The sequence below is a fragment of the Podarcis muralis genome, chromosome 6 (assembly GCF_964188315.1).
Source record: "Podarcis muralis chromosome 6, rPodMur119.hap1.1, whole genome shotgun sequence".
Taxonomy (NCBI): domain Eukaryota; kingdom Metazoa; phylum Chordata; class Lepidosauria; order Squamata; family Lacertidae; genus Podarcis; species Podarcis muralis.
Genome location: NC_135660.1, coordinates 60,410,328 through 60,434,798, shown reverse-complemented (window position 1 = coordinate 60,434,798; position 24,471 = coordinate 60,410,328). Strand labels below are relative to the sequence as shown.

The 24,471-nt window shown below is 43.9% G+C and overlaps 1 protein-coding gene and 1 long non-coding RNA gene across 3 annotated transcripts in view; one reads left to right on the top strand and one right to left on the bottom strand.

The window, feature by feature from the left end:
• The window catches only part of DPYSL4 (dihydropyrimidinase like 4), a 31,011-nt gene extending 17,061 nt beyond the window's left edge, over positions 1–13,950 (bottom strand). Inside the window, exons 1-6 of one of the 2 annotated variants that reach the window (XM_028729894.2) lie at positions 13,458–13,950; positions 5,649–5,737; positions 4,623–4,807; positions 4,211–4,375; positions 1,334–1,395; positions 1,155–1,235 (exon numbers count right to left, since the gene is read on the bottom strand). In XM_028729894.2, coding sequence (XP_028585727.2) covers positions 1,155–1,235; positions 1,334–1,395; positions 4,211–4,375; positions 4,623–4,807; positions 5,649–5,737; positions 13,458–13,808 — 933 coding nt within the window. In that variant the 5' untranslated portion in view covers positions 13,809–13,950. Of the gene's footprint in view, positions 1–1,154; positions 1,236–1,333; positions 1,396–4,210; positions 4,376–4,622; positions 4,808–5,648; positions 5,738–9,989; positions 10,165–13,457 lie in introns of those variants that run through there. The other variant, XM_028729895.2, reaches the window with a different exon arrangement.
• LOC114597365 (uncharacterized) lies at positions 10,328–22,095 on the top strand. The gene is made up of 3 exons (XR_013393228.1): positions 10,328–10,877; positions 11,821–11,881; positions 12,705–22,095. It is a non-coding gene; the product is annotated as an uncharacterized LOC114597365 (long non-coding RNA).
• The last annotated feature ends 2,376 nt before the right edge of the window (positions 22,096–24,471 follow it).

The following is a 24,471-nucleotide window of genomic DNA, read 5'->3' as shown; positions in this document are numbered from 1 at the left end:
ATCTCTGTAAAACCGAACAAGGAAGATACACAAACCCAACCCCTCCCTGACTGTATGTGTGTATGTATATATAGGTGTGGGACACACACACACACACACACACACACACACACACACACACACCCCTCTCCCTCTCTCTGAGGTTTCAGGAGCCTGACATTTAAATACACAAGGTTGAGACACAAGCATCAGCAACCACACACAAACTACTTTAAACCTGTTTACCATAGAAGATCCTTAATAGTTTTCACGTACTTATATGCCACTTTTCCATGGTGAACTACGTTCAATAATTCTCACAGCAAACACATGGAAAGGACAACACACACACGTTCCCATGGTATGAGGATACTCTAGCCTGCTGTGGTGCTCATCTTTTAGTTGGATAGGGTTGGGTTCATCCTCTTTATCATCTTGCAGTATGAACACTTGTAGCAAATAAAGTTGCATTACTCTTTTCTTGCTGTTTTAAACTTTTGTATTTGTATGGGTTTTTTTTAACAATTGTAACTTCAAGACATATGTAGTTAGTGACAAACAGATGTTATCAAATGCCTAGCTGGCATATAGATGCTATCATTTTCCGCAGTGCCATGAAAAAAGTGCCCAAAGATTGGAGGGTACATTGTTCTGAATCCATATGGCTGTTCCTATGCACTGCCATATGCTACTTTTGTTGGTCCCATTTCTCTCTCTCTCCCTCTCACACACACAGCCTGATCCAGAATCAAGATATGATAAAGTACAAACTTGTACTGTAGGCCATTATCCTCAACATATTACAGATGGATTGGATACCTTTTAGGATACCTAAAACATCATCTCGCTCCTTATACACCCAACCAAACAATGGACTCTGCAGATGAGGGCCTTCTGCGGATACCATCTCATCAGGAAGTTCATTCCACATGATGTAGGAATAGGGCCTTTAGTGTGGTGGCACCTGCCCCTTGGAACTTGTGCCCATTACAGATCAGACAGGCACTGTCTTTACAGTCTTTTCAGCACCTATTGAAGACATTTCTTTTCCAACCACCCTTCTAACTGCATTGGATTTGAAATTGTTTTCATTGCTGACTTTTTAATTGCTAAATGCTTTGGGGTGCTTCATGGCCAGTGATTCATAAGTGAAATGAAATAAATAAATACTCTACCTCATCAATGATGTCTCCGTTTTCAGCATGTACTTGGGCAATGGCGCCCAGATCCCGAATAATACTGAATATCTCATACATCTGCCAGGAAAGAAAGAAAAATGGTGGAGTCTGATAATGCTTATGTTTTTCAACCAAAGCACAGTTGAACAATAGTTTGCATCTTGTATGTATATTACCTGAGCATCAGTGCACTGGAGTTTGTCTTTATAAGCCATGAAGACAAGAAAGGAGTTCACACCTTAATGAAAGCAAAAGAGAATTAGTGATTGCTACTGAAAAATGATCATCAGTTACCAAGCCGCATAGCGTGGCCAGCTTAGATACAAAACTAATCAAGGCTTAGAATCTGAATTGAAAAATGTTGAATAACATCTATGCTGTGAGCCATGAGCTTGCTTATTCAGAAGAAAATGCTATCGAATCCTAAGTGTCTGATTTAACATTCTCAGCAGTCAAGTCAAATACACTGATATGACTCTGAATTACTCATCTATGCTAAGTGAACAGTTGTCATTAATGCATTTTCTTTCCAATGTCAAAAGTGCAATTAGTTAGGAACCACAGTGTGCAGATACATACCACTCAGGTATATACCACAAGGCTCTGAAGCTATCAAATTCCTTTTTAGGCAATCTGGAGCAATAGGCTGTGTTCATGCATTAAGCTGCGCTATGTTAATTTCTCTGTATGACTTCTTAGGTTGTAGAATTGAACCAAAATCCCCGACAGTTTCCAATTATATTATTAGAATTTATTGCAATGTTTAAATAAACATGAGAAATCTGACACTGGATTGGATAACCCAATTCCATGTATTGGTTAACTTAAAATCTTAACGTTGAGTTTTGTAGGAACATACACAGCTGCCTTAAACAGAGTGAGACCATCAGTATCCTCTACACTGAGTGGCAGTGGTTTGCCATGGTTTCAAGCAGAAGTCTTTCCTACCCTCTGAGAATGTCAGGCAGTGAACCCAACCTTTTTCATGCAAACATATGTTCTGCCACTGAGCTATAGCTCTTGTGTTTCACTATCAGTTTCTTTGAAAGATGGTGCGCTGTGTCCCCGGAAATGATTTTCCTGCAAGGTTTCCCAATCACTTCCTGATAATGCTTGGTATTTTCCTTCCACTTTCTTCTGGGGCTACTCAGCGTGAACTCCTCCAGCGGCATGGCCTATAGCAAGCGGTGCAATCCCATGATGCAAGGCATGTGTTTGATGAGTGGGACTATGTGGGTCTTGTGGCACATGATTTTGTGAACAGTGAATAATAGTGAGTATAGTCATACTAATGGAAATAACCATATGGCCAGTGATGGATCATGTGGCCAGCTGTGCTCATTCTACAGGCACAATGCAATCGTGAATAGGAATAATTGTTAGTTCTCTTTACTAACAGTAAAGCAATACTAGAGAACAATTATGAATAGCAGGAAATAGTGTGGCCGTGCAGACGCTCCTGGTCGTATGGATCTAGTGCCAATTCCTTGGGAAACACAAGAGTGTTGCCCCATTCACACTGTCACCCAGTTCTCTCTCACACACACATGCATAGTTTAGAACTAAACCACATGGAGGTGGCTTCCACACCACAAGGAGCCTGTTGCAATGAGCAATGTGTGGAACTTTCCACTGGGATGCCTGGGCAGGTTCTGACCAAGTAGCTCTTGGGTGAAATTTCTGACTCCCTGAGTGGGAAACCACATCAGAGCCATAGCATAGCCTTATCCTAGCTTCACAACATATTTAATCTGGAAGGATTCAGCTGGCTTCCCAGAAGGTCCTCTGTGTGGGGAAAAACCCAAGATGAAGTTTGGAACCCAAAGGGGGTGAGATGCCTGCAGGATCCTTCTTTCTCCCACTGTCATTGCCACAGTGGAATGATTTTATGCAGATTTGATTCAATAGTAATTCAAAAGCGGCAGGAAAGACAGAAGCATTCAAGTAGCTGCCTAGATGTTCACCTGGTGGACCTTCTCAGAAGCAACCTGAATGTAACACCCAGAATGGGTGTTTTTATTTGTTTTGTTTTGGTCCACTTGGGCAGCCCAGTAGCATGGGATACCCAAAGCCCTCTCAAGTATTCCACATCCAAGTCATAGCCAGCACCTTGATCAACTATTGGAATTGGGAGTGGGGGATTCTAGTTATAACAATGTCTACCTAAGGGTCAAATCATATTAAGGTGGGATGGTATTGAATGCTACTCCACAACACTGCATATTGTCATGCTTAAGAAAGAAAGCTTGGTTTTTTTACTGATGGTTAACTAATTTTCATTGTCCTATGTATGTGTATGGGACGCGGGTGGTGCTGTGGGTTAAACTACAGAGCCTAGGACTTGCCGATCAGAAGGTCGGCAGTTTGAATCCCCGTGACGGGGTGAGCTCCCATTGCTCAGTCCCTGCTCCTGCCAACCTAGCAGTTCGAAAGCACCTCAAAGTGCAAGTAGATAAATAGGTACCGCTCCGGCGGGAAGGTAAACGGCGTTTCTGTGTGCTGCTCTGGTTTGCCAGAAGTGGCTTAGTCATGCTGGCCACATGATGTACGCTGGCTCCCACGGCCAATAAAGCGAGATGAGCGCCGCAACCCCAGAGTCGGTCACGACTGGACCTAATGGTCAGGGGTCCCTTTACCTTTATGTGTGTGTAAATATGTGTGTGTGTGTATGCATGTGTGTACAGACACACACAATAAAAAGAACATTTAAAATACTTATACTTCCCAAATATTGCATTAGAGGACAAATGATCTCCAATAATCAAAGAACACAAAAACTGAGATTTCCAATGGTGGAAAAATACTGCATGTTAGGACATCATATTCATAAAATGATAAACACATCGTGTCAAGAAGGATAAGCTTCCCTCATCTATTAAACATCATTTGCTCTCAAGCTAAAACACTCTTTTGCATAATCTAGCAGTTTATATGTGGCGGGATCTTTGCCTTCCAGTGTTGCAATATTCATGTATTTTTGCAACTAGGAAGCTATGACAGTCGTAAATCTCCATCCACTTGTTACTTTCTATGAAGCGTATCTTTGCACTTACCTTTGTCTTTGACGAGAGCCTCCAGCTCTTCTTTGATGCTCTCATGCCAGCGTGTGATGTCAATATGCAGAGAATAATCACAACATGCTTTACTGTCAGCACACTCCCTCCACTGGTCATAGGCGGTCAGAAGGTTTGACCCAGATTCAGGGAACACATGGTCAACTGGAGAAACAAATGCATTCATTGGATGATGAGGGTTCAATTGCCTAATATGAGTGGGGCATCTGCAGCCCTTCAAGATGCTGTTCAACTCCAACTCCCATCAGCCTCAACCAGCGTGACCAGATGCCACGTGTTGTTGGACTCTAGTTTCCATCATCCCTGGCATCTGGTCATGCTGGTTTTCAGTGACCGATTTTCCTGCTCTAACAACAAAAGGAATGCAGTCCACAGTAAGGGCGTTACGTACGAATCATGGTGGTCCCTCCTGCCAGAGCTGCTTTTGTTCCTTGATAGAAGTCATCAGCAGAGGTCATTCCCAACACTGGCATCTGCAATCTAGTGTGGACATCTATCCCACCTGGCATAACTAGCTGGCCGTAAGCGTCAACCATTTTCACACCTCCAGGAACAACTAGGTTTTCCCCAATTTGTCTGAAAATGACATTAAAAGAGATTGCTTGTAAGTTTCAATCTAGGAGGACAACAGCATACAGATATCCAACATATTGGGTCAGATCCAGACTAATTTCATTGAACTAAGATCCCAGTAATTAAATTATGACTTAAATCCCATTGATTTAAATGGCAATCGAAAACTGGTAACGAGATCTGGGGTAGTGAAGATACTGTGGATGACACCTCCCATCAACACCAGCCAACATGGCCAATGATCAAGATAAAGAGAGTTATGGTCCAAAAGGGGACCACACTGACTACCCCTGAACTAGATCAACTCACTGTGTTCCTGACGCTCATAACACTGCTTTTGGAAATGTGTTTTCTTACCAGACTCTCCTTGCTGAAATGCTTTCTACATTCACAGTTAAATGCTCTAGCACTCAACAGGGAGCAAAAGAAAGTGCCACCTAGGGACAGCCTTAGGATTAAGCTATAGGTATATTTCTTTTGCAACCTCCCAACAGTTTGACTTAGCCCCCCAAAGGTGCACTACTCAATTGTCTCCCGAGACAGATGGATGCCAATCATACTTCTTTGGGGGCATTCCCTGTGATCCTCAGATGAAGAGCAATATAGAAAACAAATAAATAATAACAATCTTGATCCATAGGTCCCTGTGAGCAAAAGGTGCTGTGTACCGTAGTACTGAATGTGTTACTTTCATGTAGTTGTGTAACAACAACTATACTCTGTCTCCTCTATGTTTTGGTTACATTGTAATTAATGTGTCAGAGAGCAATGGAAGTAGATGAAATTGTACACAAATATCTGGAATAAATAAAACTGTACTCCAAAATATTTTTCAGCAACTTACTTAATCAAGCCATCTTCCACATAGATATCTGCATAGAATGACTGATCATCGTTGACAATCTTTCCTCCTTTGATGAGCAGCCGGTCACTCTGATTTAAAAGCAAACAAACAATGATTTCCAAGCTGACCAGACATTTTATTAAAGGTGACTTTAGGTATACATTCAGAAGCAGACTATGGAGAAATATGTGGTGCAAGCTGAGTGTTGTTCTCAAATCACACCTGAGATTCAGACTTTGTCTAAGACATGCAAAGCAGCTGATGTTATTTTGTCTAGAAATGCAAAAGAATGTAAGACAAACAACAAAGGCAGCAAAAACTGTTGGCATCTCTGGGCTATCTGACCAACTGGTAGGAATTATGTGTTATAGAATTTAGAAAATACACTCATCAGCCTTGCCTGACTTATTTTTTTGTCAAATGTTATTGTAAAACACAGTGCCAGCTAGGCAGCTCTTAATTAAGATGGCTAGAATCCCACATTTTTCAGCTCTCAAAACAAGGAGCCAAGGGTTTCTGGTGCAAAGCCTTTGTTGATTTCCCCTCTCGGCGCTGTCTCCAAGGATATTACAAGGAATCAGGCCTATAATTTGCTGAAAGGTGACTCATTTTGAGTTGACCTCTGTTAGCAATTCCAGGGAATCTGCCAGCTGCTGGAGAATGGTAAGGACTCAGAATCACATTATCAGAATAAATGCAGAATAAGTCACACAGCAAAGGAAAGTAAGTGTACAGAGAAAGACAGTATCCCATCCTAACGACAACAAAAATTTAATGTTTTGCAACTGAAACAGAATTTTTAACAAAGAAAAGGAATTTCTGAAGGCATGTGGAATTGGCTTCCTTGTTACATAGCCTGGGGCTTATACCCTTAACTGTAGGCCTTTATAAATGCAACAGTATTAACAAGAAAAGTATCAAGGAGTTGGCTACTTTGGTTTACAACACCCTTTCAAGGACCTCTTATAACAGGATTTAGAGTACCCAGGTGGCCTTCTTCCAAGTTCAAGTTAGCCCATACCAGTTTCATTTCATAGACCAGGGGTCGGCAAGGTTTTTCTTGCCTGGGCTGGATCAGTCCCGCGGCGATCCCTCTGTGGGCCGGATCACGCGCCCACCTGTGATTTTCTGCGCATGCACAGATGTGATTTCCAGTGCCGCAGAAGCAAGTCCCCGCGCCACACTGGTTTAGTGCAGCGCACAAGCAGCTCAGTTCGGGGGCAGCTCGAGGACTGGTCAAATGACCTCTGCAGGCCGCTTCTGCCCATGGGCCTTAGGTTGGTGACCCCTGTCATAGACAGAACAATGGATGTCTTCACAACAATTCCTGGGTGTTTACACCTTGATACAGGAATATAGGGTCAATAATGAGGATGTGGGTAAGACATGTTGTGCTACCAATCAAAGTGAATAATGTATAGAAAGCATAAGAGGTTTGTTTCATCAGGATACCTCAGTGAACAGCTTCGCTGACCCACTGCAAGTCTTCCTCCCCATGAAGGGGGGACAGTATTGGATGAGCAATGCTGTAACTATTCCTAGGCTGCAGCCCTTCTCCATAACAACCAGAGCACGGGCCAGATGCGGTAAGCCAGCCTTTATTCAAACAGCTTCTTTTCAGTCGCTGCTTCAAGGGCTGGCCTACTCTGGCTCGCTCACAGCCAAACAATGAAGAATAGAGCCCTCACATGTCAGGCATTGGGGGGAGCCATTCCGCTCAAAGCCCACCTCGAAAGAAAACCCCTTCTACAGAAGTGACATCACAGCTGCTCATTTTGATGGGAGAAATAGAGTACACTGAGAAAGGAAGGGAGCTGTGAGGCCTGTCTAAACCAAGATAGATGGTCCATTGGCCTGATGCAGCAGGCTCTTCAAACCATCTAACATGACAGGATGCAAGGAATGGGAAAGTGTCACCTACCTCTCCTACTAATGCATTTGAGAGTTCACAGGCTAGGCCATCAGGTCAAGAGGCTCACAACCAAGAATTACTTGGCAGGTAATGAGTTCTGACGTTGCTTACTTTAAAAGTCAACCCTAAAGGGCTTAAGCAGGCATCAGAGCTTCCTCAGTCATCATGGCCAGGATCCAAGGAGACACTTAGGTTCACACAAGGGACTTGCACTAGCTCAGCAGAATATTCACAGGGTCTCTCCCCCTTGACTCTTCATGCAGTTCCACAAGCTGTTTTTTTCAATCCTCTTCGATTTCAGCTTGCCACACAGCCTTGGGAACTGCTGCCTGAACATGAGCACTAGTTTCACAATTCTTTAGATCCTAATGAATGTGGTGTGCTTTATTCCACAGTTTATTTTAGTGGGGAGTTGGTCAGAAATTTCCACAGTTGAATTCACAAGCATAATCTGCTGTATTAGATGCAACCCTAATAGTGCATGTGTCTATATGTGCAATGTACAACCCCCCCCCCGCCCCCGATAAAGGGCAGGATAAGGAGGGGATGCAAATGGGTAGCATGACAAAATAATAATAATGATTTAGTGGATCAAACCTGGGAAGATATCAAAAGTATGTCAAGAAAAGAACAATTTGTGTTTTGGAGAATGCTAATGTTAAGATAGCCACAAACTATGATTGCCTTTGATAAGTAGAAACATGCAGAGATTCACATTGATGTGGGCTATATGCAAGCGATCCTAACACCTTTAGTTGTGGTAAATGCCTGACAATTTGCTGTGTGTTATTTCTTCCAGTGATGGGGAAGACAGACACACACACACACACACACACACAGAGAGAGAGAGAGAGAGAGAGAGAGGGAGAGAGAGAGAGAGAGAGAGAGAGAGAGAGAGAGAGAGGAAAATATTGCTACTCTTATAGTGCAATCCCATGAATGTATTCTCGGAAGCAGATCCCATTAAATTCAATGAGACTTACGACAAAGAAATATATATAGGATTGCAGTCTCAAGTGTGTATAGGTTGATGTAATGGAGATCCAGAAGGCATTTGAAATAACTACCTTTGCATAAAGATGGGTCTGATACATGGACGTATTTCAAACAGCAGAGCTTAGCTTACAGAGAATATGAATGTGCACTGTATTTGAAAAGCATTTAACAGGTAACTAGAAGCTTGTTGCATTGTTACCATGAAGCACATCCAGCTGAGGATAAAACACTGTTTAAATCCTTGGGGTTCAAGTTGAGTTACATTTAACAAAAGAGCACACTAATTCTCTGCACAGGGAGCTTTCAGTGGCAAATGTCTTAAATAGCAGCCCTCAGTCAGAAGACTTCCAAATTGTGTATTAGAAGTTACTACATCCCACAGTCACTGAAGAAATCCTTATAGGAAATGCCCACATTTCAGTGTTTATCTGTTCAACTTGTATCTGAAGAACCTGTATTGATTGCCTTTCACATGCCTGATACTGAGAAATACTCTGGACACCAAGCTAAATTAAGCTCTTTGTGCTTAAAAACAAAATCTTCCAAAAAGATATTAATCCCCTCTGTTAGAGGTGGAAAATACGGATATAGATTTGTCCATGGGAGGCAAATGGGGCTCCCCTGCCCCTCGAGAAAGAGGCTTGGACTGCACACCTGCTTCTGGAAATGCACATTTTAACATTCTGAAGAGGGTCGAATGGAGGATGGTGTCGTAGGAGGTCACCCACTCAAAGGGAGTTAGAAATCCTCGAATGAGCAATCAGATCGAGGGCGGGGGTGGGCTGCAAGCGGATAAACAACAGAAGAAGGCGACACCAGCCACTTAGCGAAGAAGAAGAAAGGCGCGCCACGAAGGATGTTGTTTTGCATTCCCTTATAAGTTGATTCGGGGTGCGGATTCCTCAAGGTCTTTCGCTGCGCTTTATAACCCTGGGAGACTTCCAGAATAACACAGCGCTCTGTTTTGTTTTTCTCCTTGGAAAGCCGGTGGGTGGGGGCCCCCATTGGCTCGCTTCTGCGCGAAGAAGGCAGCAGCGCGCACCTACAGGCTGAACGTTACATGGGGAGAAAGAGCGCGCTGTGGACAAGGAGAGGTTGTTCGAGGAGTCCCCAGGCGGACGGTCACCACCAGCCATGGCCGGCGGAGGCACAAACGCCGAATGCCCTCGCTCGGATCCCGCCCCCTCCCCCTGAAGCCCACCGGGACCGCGCAGCTCCACCTACCCCTCCCTCCCCGTTGCAACCCAAACCTCCCCTCGCCTTCCCGTTACGAAAATCCTAACCAGGGGCTTCAGCTCGGCGGCCCACCCGGGTGGGATCCTCACCAGAAGCCTCGGGAAAGGCGGGGGGGGGGGCTGGGGGCTCCGCAAAAGCCCGGGAAGCGCAGATCGGACCCTCGGAGAGCAATGCCAGCCCAGGGCCCTGCGGCTCACCGTGATCCGCGGGATGTTCTTCTTGCCTTGGTACGACATCTTCCCCCGCAGGCCTTGCCGAGTGCGGGACGGGGAAGTGGGAAGGGGTCACGGGCGGCGGCGGCGACGAGGGGCCTTTGTGGGTCCGGAACGCGGCCGGCCGAGGGAGCAGCGGCGGGCGCCGGCGGATGGCTCTGTGCTGAGTGGCGCCGCGTGTGCGTGCGCGCCTCTCCGCCCGGCGGATTGTTCTGGCAAGGAGGGAGGGAGGGCGGGCAAGCGAGAGCGAGCGAGCGAGCGAGAGCAGCTCGGTGGCTCCCCCTGCGCCGGCCGCCCGGCAGCCTTGCCGAGTGAGCAGCTGCCTGATTAGCATTCCACGCCCGTGCGCCAGGCAGCGGCAGACAGGGCCCCAGACGCGCAGGCAGACAGCTCCGCCGGGGCCTCTCCTGCGAGCTCGGCCCGCCGCAGCAGCCACGGCCCTGTCCAACAAAAGCCTGCGCCTCCCCACGCCGGCCAACAAAGGCCACGTGGCCGAGCCCTCTCTCTCCAGGGGCCAGGCCCTCGTCAGCAAGGGGGCGGCTGGCTGGAGACGCAGCCCAGGGGGCTTTTGTGTTTCCCGGTTGGCGCTTGGGGGTGTGTGTGTGTGCATCCTTCTGGGAGCTGGTATAGTCATCAGGACGCAGCCGGCTCCCCGGGGCTGATTTGGGAGCGGGAAGTTAGATCACTTGCCCCCCATCCACCCCGCTTCAGATCTAGATTTCAAACCTTGCGTTGGATTGGGGACTTACTCACCCCGAGTTTAACTTGAAAGCCAATATCCTTGATGTCGGTGGAACCGGCTTCCGAGTGACTAGGACCACACGCGGCAGAGCAGCAGGGGTGCCAACTTGAATAAAATTTGGGGGGGCCCAGGTAAGCCCTCTCCCGCATAATCGATCACAAGACGCGGCACATACACCCCATTTGAATGCCCATCAACTTTGGGGGTCACCGGCCCCCTCAAATATTTTATGGGGCGGGGGGCGAAGTCCCTAGGAGTTGACTCCTATGCAGAGCAATGTTGCTGTGTAGCCCCAAACAGGCATGTGCTTCCCTACAGCGCTGTCATCTGTCCGTCCATTCAAAAGGAAGCCCCGTTTTGTTTAACTTTTCCAAGTGTATTTCAGGTTTAAGTGACCCTCTGTTTTAATATAGCATTAGATCCTCGGGGCAACCAGCTCAGCCCTGGTCAGAATTTTCCTTCATAAGCACCACCGGGTGTTGAAGACAGAGATCTGGTTAGGATCGAATATTAAGGGGATCCTCTGCGGAATCAGATGCACTTGGCGAGGTGCTGTTTCAAATGACGCGCAATTCACTAAGGAATTCTCTGCCGCACGATTTAATTGGTGGCCAGTAGCTTAGTATGCTGGTTTTGTTTCTAAGGATGGGATAAATTCATGCAGAGGATATGTCTGCTCTGTTCTAAGGGGTCCTGGCCACGGGCGATGGGTCGTCCATATTCCAAGGAAATAATGAATAATGGGAGGCCTTGGAGGCAAACAAAAGGAGCGGGCTCCTGCCTTTGTGCTAAGCCTGTAGGCTTCCTGAAAGCATCAGTCTGGCCACTCCTATGGAAAAGCAAGTTCCAGGTTAGCTGGAGTCTGGATGTGATCCTGGATGGCTCTGGTGTAGGAGACTGAGGTTGTAACATTAAAGATGTGTTGCCTGAGTTTTGTTCGTTTGCCTCTTCCCTCCACACACCCCTTTCCTTTTGTGTCCTATCTTTTAAAGACTTTAAATGGGCGTTTTGCTGGGCTAGATAACAGGGTATAAGTGTTTTGCAGGAATAAGTAAAATGTGTCACTCATTTCAGAGAACAAAGAGAAAATATGCATGCCTGTTCAGAAGCAGAGTTCAAGGGAACTTACACCAAGGTAAGTATTCTTTATTTTTATTTAGAATTACAGCCTTAATCAATAACTTGCGGGGCAGCCAAGTGGCATTTAGACTGGCAAACGAAACCTCAGTTCTTAAAGCTTTGTGCTCAAATTACCAGGAAAAAGAGATTGTCACAAGAGACTCCCTCCCTCCCTCTCCACTGCACCACGTGGGAAGTAGTTTATTAAAAACCATTTATCAGCATTAAAGTGGAAGAGAAGAGGGGCATTCCGCCTTGCTGCAATTCCCTCTCAGATGTAGGAGGGGTGTGTGTGGTGGTGTGTGTGTGTGTGTGTGTGTGTGTGTGTGTGTGTGTGTGTAAAAGGAGCCTGCTGGATCAGGCCAATGGCCTATCTATTCCATCACACTGGTAGCCAACCAGATGTCTATGGCAAGCCCCCAGGCAGGATCAGAGCGCTGCAGCCACTCTCTCCTCCTGCTGCTTCCAGCAACTAGCATTCAGAAGTATACTGCCTCCACAGTGGAGGTAAGGATATAGCCACCAAGACTAGCATTCTGGGTTAATATAATCTCCACAAACTCCGCATGGCTCCTGCTACTGGGAAGAAACACCCGGTCCTATCTTTTTAGAAGGCATTTTGAGTTGCTATTCTATGCCAATTTCCCCCAAAGTATGCCTCATTGAAATTCCTATACCTATCTACTCAGAAGTAAGTCCCTTTGAGTTAACCCAGACCTACCCTACAGTAAATGTGCAAAGCATTTCAGCCTTCCCATCCAATTCTTTTATTCATATTAAAATCAATAAAATGACTCCCATTGGCTGTAACATAAGACCGGGTCTGTTGAATCTCCCAGCAGCAGAGGAGATTTCTACGGACCATGCACGCTGACTCCGATGTGCACTCTGCCTTGGAAAGAGACAAAAGCCAGGTCCCTGGTGACGCTCATTTGCGTTGCAAAATAAGAGGACACAGTGCTCCTGCTCTACCTGTGGGGTATACATTGCTGCCTCGCCACATTTAAAGAGGGCGCTGGAGAAAGCCAGCCAGCCGTCTAAACGGGCTGCAGCCGATTGGGAAATCAATGGCCACCTGGCGTCCCGATCAGTCCTCTTCGGAGGGCGGGAGGGGGGCGATTGTGACAGGTTTCGTGACCTCGGATGCGATGGCTCCACTGTGAATTCCAAACCACATTCCAGTTCAGGAAATGCAGCTGGCTCTGTCGCTTGCTCGGAGCAGCTCTCGCGCCTCTGAAATCGAGGACGGACGCCGAGCCGCTCACGGGTTTGCCGGGTCCTCGTCTCACGAGCTGAACCTGCGCGCATGAGCCAAGTCACTTCGAGCGCCGCCTACTTGGCTGGAAGAGACCCAGACGCTAGACGCTTTCTACCTGTTCCCGGGCCGTTTGGCTGATTCCGCTAAGGGACCGGCCTTTCTGCACCGGATTTGCTCATTACCTTCCTCAGGTCGTTAAATACATCCCTGAAACATTTCTATGGGGGACAGACAGACAGAGCGCTGGTTCAGCTTTATCCCGCACCCTCAAAAGTTTAGCCCCATAGCTCATATCCTCCAATGACCGTCCCCAGCGCCTTCCTTCCCCCGTTACCTGATGGCAGCCATTGGATAATTCCTCCGCTACTCCAACTGACGGCGGCCCCGCGGGTGTGAGGACCGGGGTACTTTGGCTGCCGCTGCTGGCTTCGCTCTGCCCCTCCGACCCGCTGGAGAGCTGGCTGAGGTCCCCTCGGCTGAGCTTCTGATTGCTGCCCCCTCGCCTCCCTCCGCCGAGCGATTCGAAGTCCAGCGTCTTGTTTTCGAAGGCGCCCTCCACGTTGCAAAACATCCCTCCGTACTTCTGCCGGGGCTTGGGGCTGCAGGTGCCGAGGGCCGCGAAGTAATCGGGCACTTCCTCCTCTTTCTTCTCCGGCGGCTGGAGCTGCTCCCTCGGCTCTGCCATGGCTGCTAGGGAGGGAGGCCGCCTGCCTGGGACTGCCGGAGAGTGGAGCGAAGTGTTGCCCTCGGGGAGGGCTGGGGAACTAGCGCCGTGTGGGGATGGGGGTGTCACGGCAACGCAGGGGCTCAATCCGATTTCACTTGTCAGATGTAAACTCCTAGCCAGCTCCGCGCTGCGTTAGGCAGGTAACGCCATTGGTCTTCGCCACGAGCCTGGCTGGCTGGCTGGGAGCTGTCCACGCTCTGTGGTGCTGAAGCAGCCGCGCCGGAGGAGTTCATTAGGAGGACATCCCAGCGAGAGCCCACCTACAGGAGAATTTCCATCGCTGTCACTTAAACGCTGCTTTGCCTCTCGCGGGGGGTTGGCTCAACTCACCATGCATGAGTCGAGGTGGTCCCAGCAGAAGAATAAACACAATGGAAGTTTACTGACAGCCTTTATTGAATCAATTATTCCCTTACCAACGGAGACAGACACAAGAGATAACGTGCTTGCTTTTGCTCCATTAACAGTTTATTAAGGGATAGCCAAAGGCGTTTTGAACAAAAGCGACGCACTTTTGTATGTAGGGCTATAGAACATTAGTAGCCCAGTGCTTACACTTAAGTCTGTAAACCCTTGCCAACTACAATTCTGTAGATGAAATTTGAAGACTTATTTGAATGGAATGCATGTATTATGAAGCACATGATACACTGGCATACATTGCATTTTCTCTTCTCCATTCCTTTAATTTTGTTCCAGATATGTGCAAAAAAGTAGAATAAGAATTGTTACATTTTCACCACAACTGCAGTGTGGTGTCTGACAAACAATTTGATTATACTATTTGTGGAAATATTTCAATGCTACCTGGTGCGATTTATTTATTTTTTACTAATCGTTTCATTTTGCTGATGGTAATTTAGGTCAGAATTCATATAAAAAGTAGGTTCCTCCACAGATTATATAAATTTTGAGTTTCATTATGAATGAGATAGCAGTACTCCAGTATACGATTTCTGCTTGCAACTGATGTCAGCCTTTGGGCAACAGACTGTTCTGTTTCACATACTTTATTCCCTTGTTGTTTTAGCTGATACAGGATTATAGCTCTAGAAACGAGTTACTAAACAGAATTAGGTCATTGCACTGCAATGCTAGCAGAAAGCTTGGCTCAAAGTTCTTTTTTTTAAAGCAAGCAGAAAGGAGAGACCCCTATTTATCCACGAACATGAAGTGATTTCTTACAGTCAAGACCCGTAAAATCTAATGAACCTACATCTCTAATGTACCTAATGTAAGAACTAGTTCCAGAATTATTAATCCAGTTGCTATGTGCAACTGCTCACACAAAGTGGTCTCCTATGGCCAGTGTGACACTCCCCAAATTCTCTTGGAAGATTTTGGAGGCTACTTCCATGAGCAGGAAACCAGAACCACCATTTACAGAAATTGTGCTATATTCCCTTCCAATGGGCCACCATAATAGGAAACTTTAGAAAGGAGGAAGTGGGCTTCAGGTCACAGACCAGTCAATTACTTCTTTCTTCTCAGCATAACCTACATAACCTTGGTATTTCCAAACTGTCAGCACATTGTCTTCACACCTCCTCAGCATATAGACTTATATAGACCTTTTTGTACGCTAGGCATGCATGTGGTAAAATAGGATAAAGATATGGAAATTGAATGTTTCTTGGCAGGATACAGCTATTTAATCAAGTCATAAGACATTTAAAGAGATGTGCTGGGAGCTGGGTTGTCTATGGTTGGCTGTAATTGTTGGTATAATAAATGGAAATATTCTCTACAACAATCTGGAACATAGTTTTTCTATGCGTGCTGATCAATGTGTAAACTTACTCAGATTACTCCATTGGTATAGTTCAAAAGCAACTACTGCTGTTTACATGGTGGCTTCAACACTTTTCTTTTTGTGCTGCATGGAGAAAATCCATGTCTAGTCATTCATACGTTTAAAAGACTTTTTTAATTAAAAGTTTACAATAATTTATGTACTTTACAAATGAATAGAAAGTCTCTGATATATATAGCATATGAATCACAATACAAAAATATGTGTAAAACTTTGTACATATAAGCCTATTTTAGGCTCATCAATTATCTCTTTAGCACAGAACCAAACATTAAGTATTTAGGATATGATTATTATGAGATTACATTAGAAAACACAAGTAAACCATGGCATATTTTATCATGGAAGAAAACTATTGTATATGCTTTCAGTTTTTACAGACATTTACAGCAGCTGCTTAAATAAACTGTACACTAAATATGCGGGTGTACTGTACATATTCACAATACGATTTCCTGAGTCTAAACTAAATCCATTACTGTTCAGAAACACACTCTGCACTGTAAGGGTTTAATGGTGTCATTAAAGATACAGGTTAATTTGGCACCTGTCCACCACAAATAACTTTCAGGTGCATTGGTTTTCTCCATGATGACAGGTATTTATGTTAACAAGCTGTGTAAGGCACTCTGGGATATACTGAAGACTACAGATATTAATCGAGCTGAATACTTTCAAATAACAGCCACAGTCCTTCAACAGCTTGAACCACAGGCATAAGTCTGGTATACATAACACACAGTCACTGACAAATTAAGCAGCAATTCAAATGGATTATAGTTTAGACATGATGGCAAAACAATTACCCAGAATATACATGTTCTCTAACTGATGAGCGCAAGTCATATGCCAAAGTAGTTGTGAACATGGTATATGATTATATTATTAAGGCTTTCTTGGAACTCTGGTGTTACAATTCAATGTAGTTACACATATCTTCTTTCCATATCGGCTATTATCGTATATCAGTAATTAAACTAAAAATGTAAGTGTGTGCTGGTACATATATGGTCCCAGCTATTACTACATGGGGTGAGATGGGAGTGTGAGCATCCTTGGGTTTGTGCATCCTTTGGCACAAGAACCTTTACTGTCAAACAGCACTTACATGGATATTTCCCTCTCCAGATAAGTTCAGTGTACGGGATGCCTTCCCTGTTTACTTGAATGTCAGCCAACTTCCATTAGGGCCACGTACTATTCAAACAGGAAAATTGGTATTGTCTGCTCACTGGAATCCATGCTTTCCTTTGCTAGCTTCCCAAGAATTACATATGGCGTGTGAAAGAATGGCAGTGCTTAAAACATGCAGCTGATGGGTTGGATGAATCTTTGCATTGGTGAAACATCACAAAACAAGATATGATGACAGTGGTGCATAATACTATTCTAGCATGACAGGCAAGTACTAGCTCTACTCTTTAGAACTGGCTTCCTATTAAACTGTGTAATTCTATGCATGCTTATTTGGAAGTAAGTTGCAGTGTGTTCGACGTGTTTACTCCCTAGTCAGTGTGTACGATTGCAGCCTAAATTGCCTTCATATAGAATATGTTCTAGGAGGTTTGCTGTGCATACAGCTCCTCCCAAGTGATGGCTTCACTATTAATTTAAAGGGAGCATATCTTTTTGTGCATGCAAGAGACCAATGTGCACATCAAGAGCACACTTGGTACTCTAGATTGGGCAACTGTAAATTCATGGTAGGCACCCCATCTCATTGGAGACAACTCTAGCAAAATTATATACAAATCTGTTTTTACTACTTTTAATCTCACAATAAACATAGCAGACCCATATAAATGCTAGAGAATTACATTGGAGAAATGGAGCATATTATTCCTTATTAGTGCATTACCAAAAGAACAATGAATTTAAGACATAATCCTAGGTACAGCTCCTTAGAAGTTTGTTCCAATGAAATCCATGGGATCTCCTTTCACCTTATGGACAGATACAAAAACATGAACACAAGAGCAGCTTCAAGAGCAGCATGGGAAGCTGGGGTTAGAAAATGAAATGTGTAATACACCAGGTACCGTAGTTTATGGAAGTACTTTCAGTGTACTCTACTCCGCTCCTTGGATTCTGGTCATTTACTCTAATCCCAAATTCCATGTTGATCTGCAGGACTGGAGATAAAACATGCAGCAGAGATGACCAAGGAAGCAATTCTGAAAGAGGCAAATGAGCACTATGACATTGTCTTGTGTGAGTCTCTTTGGGGAAACTTGCTTGTTCCTTCAGTTCCTTCAATGATTACCATTACTGAAGGAGGTGGCAGGCTAGTGCAGCAAAATATACTCCCAGCCCTGGGTCACTCTCTGAGGAACAAAGTGGCTACAGAGGTTGCAGAATTCAGCTTTACCTGTATTTGAGATGTCTTAGATTTAGTGGAGAGGCCATTTCCTGTATCCTACATATAGCTAATGGAGACTAGAGACAGGGCCTTTTCTATGGCCGCAGCTACATTTTCTGAGCATCAGGGAAGGTTCTTCTGTGCAGGCAGCCTTTTGCTACACTGGCTTAGATAAGGGTCTGTGCTGAGCACAGTTGTTGTTTCAAAAAAGCATGGCTTTTTTGCGTATTTGTGTTGTATTTCTTTGATATATTTCATTGTGATTTTAATTCATATAAGCCGTCTTGAGTGGGATGAAAGCCTCAGAAATGTGGGGTAGAAATCTTAGCAATGAATGACTCAAGTGGATGGGGTGCAGTTTAATGTTCTATACAGCTTACTGTGGTGATGACTATCATTTTGGCATGTATGCCACAAGTCAAGTTCAAAGGAAGGGATGGTGACATTCTTTAATGGCATCATGCTTCTGGAAGCTAATGCTATGTCACTATAACCCATTCGAAGCACTCTGCTGCTCGTACAGCATGCCTTAGGATGGAGTAACTAGCTTGATAAGATGCATATTTACTCAGAAGTAGGTTCTGAAGATTTAGCAGGGTTTATTCCTAGTTAAATTGTAGAGAATTTCAATCTAAATGGCATGGCAAGCAATGTCTGAGTTTCATTTTGCTTCCCTTATTAAGGAAGTTCAGCTCAACATTTGCATGCATCATCATACAGACACTGGAGTTTTCCAGAATTTTATGTTATCACCATCAGCAATGTGAGTAAAGTGCTACTCATCATCAAGACTAAATTATTATGCTTAGAGTCAGTGAAAGAAAACCTCTTCTCTCTCTCTCTCTCTCTCTCTCTCTCTCTCTCTCTCTCGTGTGTGTGTGTGTGTGAATGCAATGCAATACATCTGAGTAACAGAAATCTAAATCACATTCATTGTTTGTACAAAATATCTGTTTCCATATAAACAATAGCATATTTATACACCATCACTTATTTACACGCTTCTCTGTCCTGTACAGATAAACTTGTGTTCATAAGGAAGAAGAAAGAGAGAATGAAAGTGGAAATTGGCAATTCTAGGGCCATGAAATGGATATATAAACATATACATATAATGCAGAAACACGGCTGAAAAAGAAATGTATTCCAGCCAGTTTCCAAATACACTTGTCTTTACATTCTCAAATCTTATCAAGTTCATCCTGTATATCCAGGCCACTAGCAGCATCTTAATCCCTAAGTACAGCCAGGCATTTAATTTAAGGCATTTTGAAAGATGCCTGCATTGCACATTCTGTCACACTTCCATATGATTTCATAGAATCATAGAATCATAGAGTTGGAATAGACCACAAGGGCCATCGAGTCCAACCCCCTGCCAAGCAGGAAACACCATCAGAGCACTCCTGACATATGGTTGTCAAACCTCTGCTTAAAGACCTCCAAAGAAGGAGACTCCACCACACTCCTTGGCAGCAAAATCCACTGTCGAACAGCTCTTACTGTCAGGAAGTTCTTCCTAATGTTTAGGTAGAACCTTCTTTCTTGTAGTTTGGATCCATTGCTCTGTGTCCGCTTCTCTGGAGCAGCAGAAAACAACCTTTCTCCCTCCTCTATATGACATCCTTTTATATATTTGAACATGGCTATCATATCACCCCTTAACCTCCTCTTCTCCAGGCTAAACATGCCCAGCTCCCTTAGCCGTTCCTCATAAGGCATCGTTTCCAGGCCTTTGACCATTTTGGTTGCCCTCCTCTGGACACGTTCCAGTTTGTCAGTGTCCTTCTTGAACTGTGGTGCCCAGAACTGGAAACAGTACTCCAGGTGAGGTCTGACCAGAGCAGAATACAGTGGCACTATTACTTCCCTTGATCTAGATGCTATACTCCTATTGATGAAGCCCAGAATTGCATTGGCTTTTTTAGCTGCAGTGTCACACTGTTGGCTCATGTCAAGTTTGTGGTCAACCAAGACTCCTAGATCCTTTTCACATGTACTGCTCCCAAGCCAGGTGTCCCCCATCTTGTATTTGTGCCTCTCATTTTTTTTTGCCCTAGTGCAATACTTTACATTTCTCCCTGTTAAAGTTCATCTTGTTTGTTTTGATTTGATCAATGCCCACTCTTGCCTCTAACCGAGATGGTAAAGAAGATGCATATGGGGCTGCCCCAGAAGCAGGGGTCTCCCATTCACTTAAAGATAAGGAGAACACTCAGTTAAGGTAACACACATGAAGTTCCTTTGCCTTTGAAGAAAACAAAAAACCCAAATGTGCACATGGAGCTGTGTGCCTGCATTTGAAGCTTTTCCTTGTTGCAAGAGTAGCTGGATCAGGGCAAATGTTTGTAATCCAGTAGAATGAATACTGCATGCACAAAGCAGTCAGTGCACATGGATTGGTTTAAATCCACATTATTATATATATATTTTTAAGCACCTTATCTGAAGGTAGACGTGTGGGCCCTGCTGGAATTAGCAGAAAAGTAGTTAGTTGTTATGGAGAAAAAACTGAGTGTAGCTCAGGGATAGCAGCAAATGAGTAAATCAACAGTCAACCATGGGCATAACCCATGCCAATGTATTTTGATGGGAGAGTTAGGCATGACATTGGCCTGAATATAAGCCTCTCTTTCCCCCCAAATTCTGACCATGAAAAGTTAAAGCGCGGATTAAATTCACGACCTTACAAAAATTGGCTTTTACGATATCGCTGCTGAAGCAGACATACGGTAAAATGGAACGGGTGTGAGTGCCTGCAGAATTTTAAGGGAGCAGCTTATATTCGGGTATTGTCTTTTTCTCTCTCCTCCCCTCCCCGAATTTTAAAGATGTGGCTTGTATTCGGGTATGGCTTATATTCGGGCCAATACGGTAAATATCTCACTCAATGAAAAGAAATGGTTGTTAAGGCTGCAGGCCTATGCACACTTCCTACTAGAGCATACATCCTACTAAGTTAAGCACTTACATCACTAGGCAGAAGTATTTAACTCAATGGGACTTCACACTCTCCTAGGTGTGCTTAGGAGGACTGTAGCCTTAAGTGTCATCTCTGAGTAAACATGCTTAGGCTCATGCTGCATAGGTGCTTAACTTCAGAAGGATCATGTGCTGTTCAGGAGCAAAAAGGTATTATGAGTATGAAAACACTAACTTCCTTTATATTTGTTTTGAGCAAAATTTGCTGTTTGGGCACTGCTTTTTTCATAAAGATCTAGAGTATCTTCTAATGACCAGATGGTGGTACCAATATGTCCATTGAATAGGCTATATATTTTCCCCCAAATGTTTCTTCTGTTTTTCTTCTCCCATTAATTCAATAATTTTCAGTGTAGTCTCCAAGATCAGTAGTGGATCACATACTGGATAAATGTCAATTTCTGGAGCAGTTGTTTTGAACAAAAACTGAAGCTAAATTTGTTAACAGCAGCACACATTTTGGAAGTGTTCAGGGGCTACCAAAACTGACAGCTTGTGGCCAGAATTTACTTTAAAGGTGGGGGGGAATCTTTAATTGGTGTTTCTGGGGATTTTGCATACTATATTTGGTGAATCTCATTTGGGACCATGTTTTGCAGCATCACATCCTGGTCTGAATCTGAAAGAAAGTGCACACACACACACCAGAAAGGAAAAGGGAAAAAGAAGAAGACAGTAACTACAAAATGCTCATAGTATAATTTTGTCCTGCATGAATTGTGATGCACCAAGCCAAACACAGTCAGCCTGCCATTTATGGAAGCCTATCAAGGGCTTGATAAATGCCTGCTTTTTGCTATTTTTTGGGACTCAAAAAAGAGGAGGATTGGCAGTCATAATATGTGTCTGGTGAACTATGTTGGACTTAGTGGACACTGATGTTTTGTTATGAAATTAACAAAGAAAATGATGGAAACAAAGAGGAAATGCAACCACTGGCTAACATCTCTAATCTTACTACATCATAAAAGAAGTTCTAAGGATGGACAAGTCAAAGGATGAGCCACTATCCTTCATTGTACTAGTGCAATGTGAGAAACCATAGTTGCTGATTGTCCATATGACCTGATTAAACAGAAATCATAAGCCTTCCCCTCAGTATCTATGTTATGATGTAACTGAGTTTATGAACAAGGAGAGTGCAGGGAATGATGCAGTTTTATATTAACAAGGCTGCACCACAACTGAGAAGCCAATCTTTTTTGTATCCATTAATCAAAAGATTTATAAATCTGAGAGGAAACCACAGTATGTGTCAATCAAATGGGGAAGGAAAGATGTAAGGCAACATCAAAACAGTGTTAGGTTCAGAAGTGACCAACCATAGGATGGAACCAAAGGGATGTTTAACAAGCCCAAGACATTTTGGTTTGCACATATGGTACCCAATTTCCACATATTTCCCCCTCCAGCTGCAACACCTCCACCACTTCCCATTCTGTTCCTAAGGGTCCCCAACCATCAGGAGCTGCTTTTGAAAAGCACAGTTGAGTGCAATGGAAAAGAGGGGATGGGGGACCTCTGTTCCACAAGGGAAAATCCACTTGAGGTGAGATCATCTCACTTATGATCAGCACCCAACAAACATATAAAAACATGAGAAAAATAAAAGAAAAAAATCAGTAAAAGAAAATCAGATGGGCCCACTGCCCACCTTCAGTTTAGTTATCAACCCAGAGGTCATCCTGCATGAACAGTAGAGTAGTGGCGAATTCAGAAGTGCAGGGTCCCTTCATGATAGTCATAGCCATGCCCCATCTCTGCCACACACATCTCACAACCATGCCTCCTCACAGACACACTGCCTTCTAAGGTTCTACAATAATCCTACAATTATACAACAATAATAATTAGGGATGCATTGCAACAATCAATTGTTGCAAGAGTTGCCTTTCAGCTAAAACTACTATTTTCTGTGTGCATACATGGGCCAATGATTTGGAGTGCACCGATACCTTCTTCTGGAGTGATTTAATGGTCCATCAGACTTCTTTGATGGTCCATTGTATGTAGAAGAACTTGCCCACCACCCTCTTGAAACAGAAGCACCATGTGTATTCACTGTTGCTAAATGCTTAGCTTTGGAGCATACAGAACAATGCCTCCTCAACCATCTTCTTATGCACCTTTTCTAGAGTGATGCTACAAGCCAGTCCTCAGTGACTTGTCTCCAACCAGTGCAAAGGGTGAGAAGACTTCTCAGTAGCTAAAGAGCTTAAAAAAAGGTAGCTAAAAATCTACTAAGAGATGGGGAGCCTTCTGCAGAAATAATAATAGGTTCTTTGACCTCCTATGATCCCAGACCACTACACCTTTGTGCATGTGTCTCACTGACTGCCTTTAACTGTGTTCCAGGGAGCCTTGGAAAACAGCTCTATAAAAGACCTCAGGATTCTCAACATTTTACAGTAACTAGGATCCTTTGGGGAATAGTAAAACTGATATTAAACCATTGAACTAGTGGTGATATACCCTGACATTTCTCCCATTTTTGCCTTACCCCACGGAGAGGGAAATTGATGAATATTCTGCAGCTGGCTTGGGGATCCCTAATGCATGCAACAACAGACATTCCTCTTTCTCTCTAGGGACAATGGTCAACCAACTGCCTCCTTCCATGCTATCCTTGTTGGAAATAGCACAGAGCATATGGAAAAGCATAAAGAAAAGGAATCAACCCTCTCTTGCACACATAATTTAGAAACAGATTACAACAGAACACATTCCTTTTCTTATCTTAGGAACGACAACACCCAGTACAAGGTGCAGAAATCACTTGGCAAATGATGTACCCAGAATTTATACATATAGGCTTCTATATGTGGATTTCTGGCTACATCAAAGCTTCTGTCAGTGACAATCAGTGTGGCTGTAAGGATGGAAGAAACTTGTCATCTGACTACAGCCAGGCAGCACTACTGATGGTAATATAGAAGTCACATTTCAAGTTGCAAGCTTGAGCTATTGGGGCTCACTTCCAAGGTTCTCAGAGATGCTGGTTTGAAGCAGTATCACTGAGGACATGAAGTTCCTATATAATCTTCTCCTTTCATTTACATGAAATGAATGGAAAATCCAGGCTTACACATATATGCCTCAGCTTGCATGAGGACATAAATACTTTAGTTCTATCAATCAGCAGAGACCTTTTTTTGTATTTTAAAATACCCGACATTTTTTGCCCTCAGCCTTCCATAGTTTAAAATAAAAACTCTCTTTTTCAGAGTCAAACAAGCAGGAAAGTTTAAACTAAGAGCTGATTTATTTATTTTTTAAAGTAAGCACTGAAGTTAAAACTCAAATGGGTATGGAAAATGTAAGCTGGTAAGTAATGTTTTAAAGAGTTGGTGTGATTATTGACAGACAAGTTAATATTATAAAGATAAATGCTAAAATAAGCAGTCAAATCAATCTATGATAGATAGATGATGATAGATAGATAGATAGATAGATAGATAGATAGATAG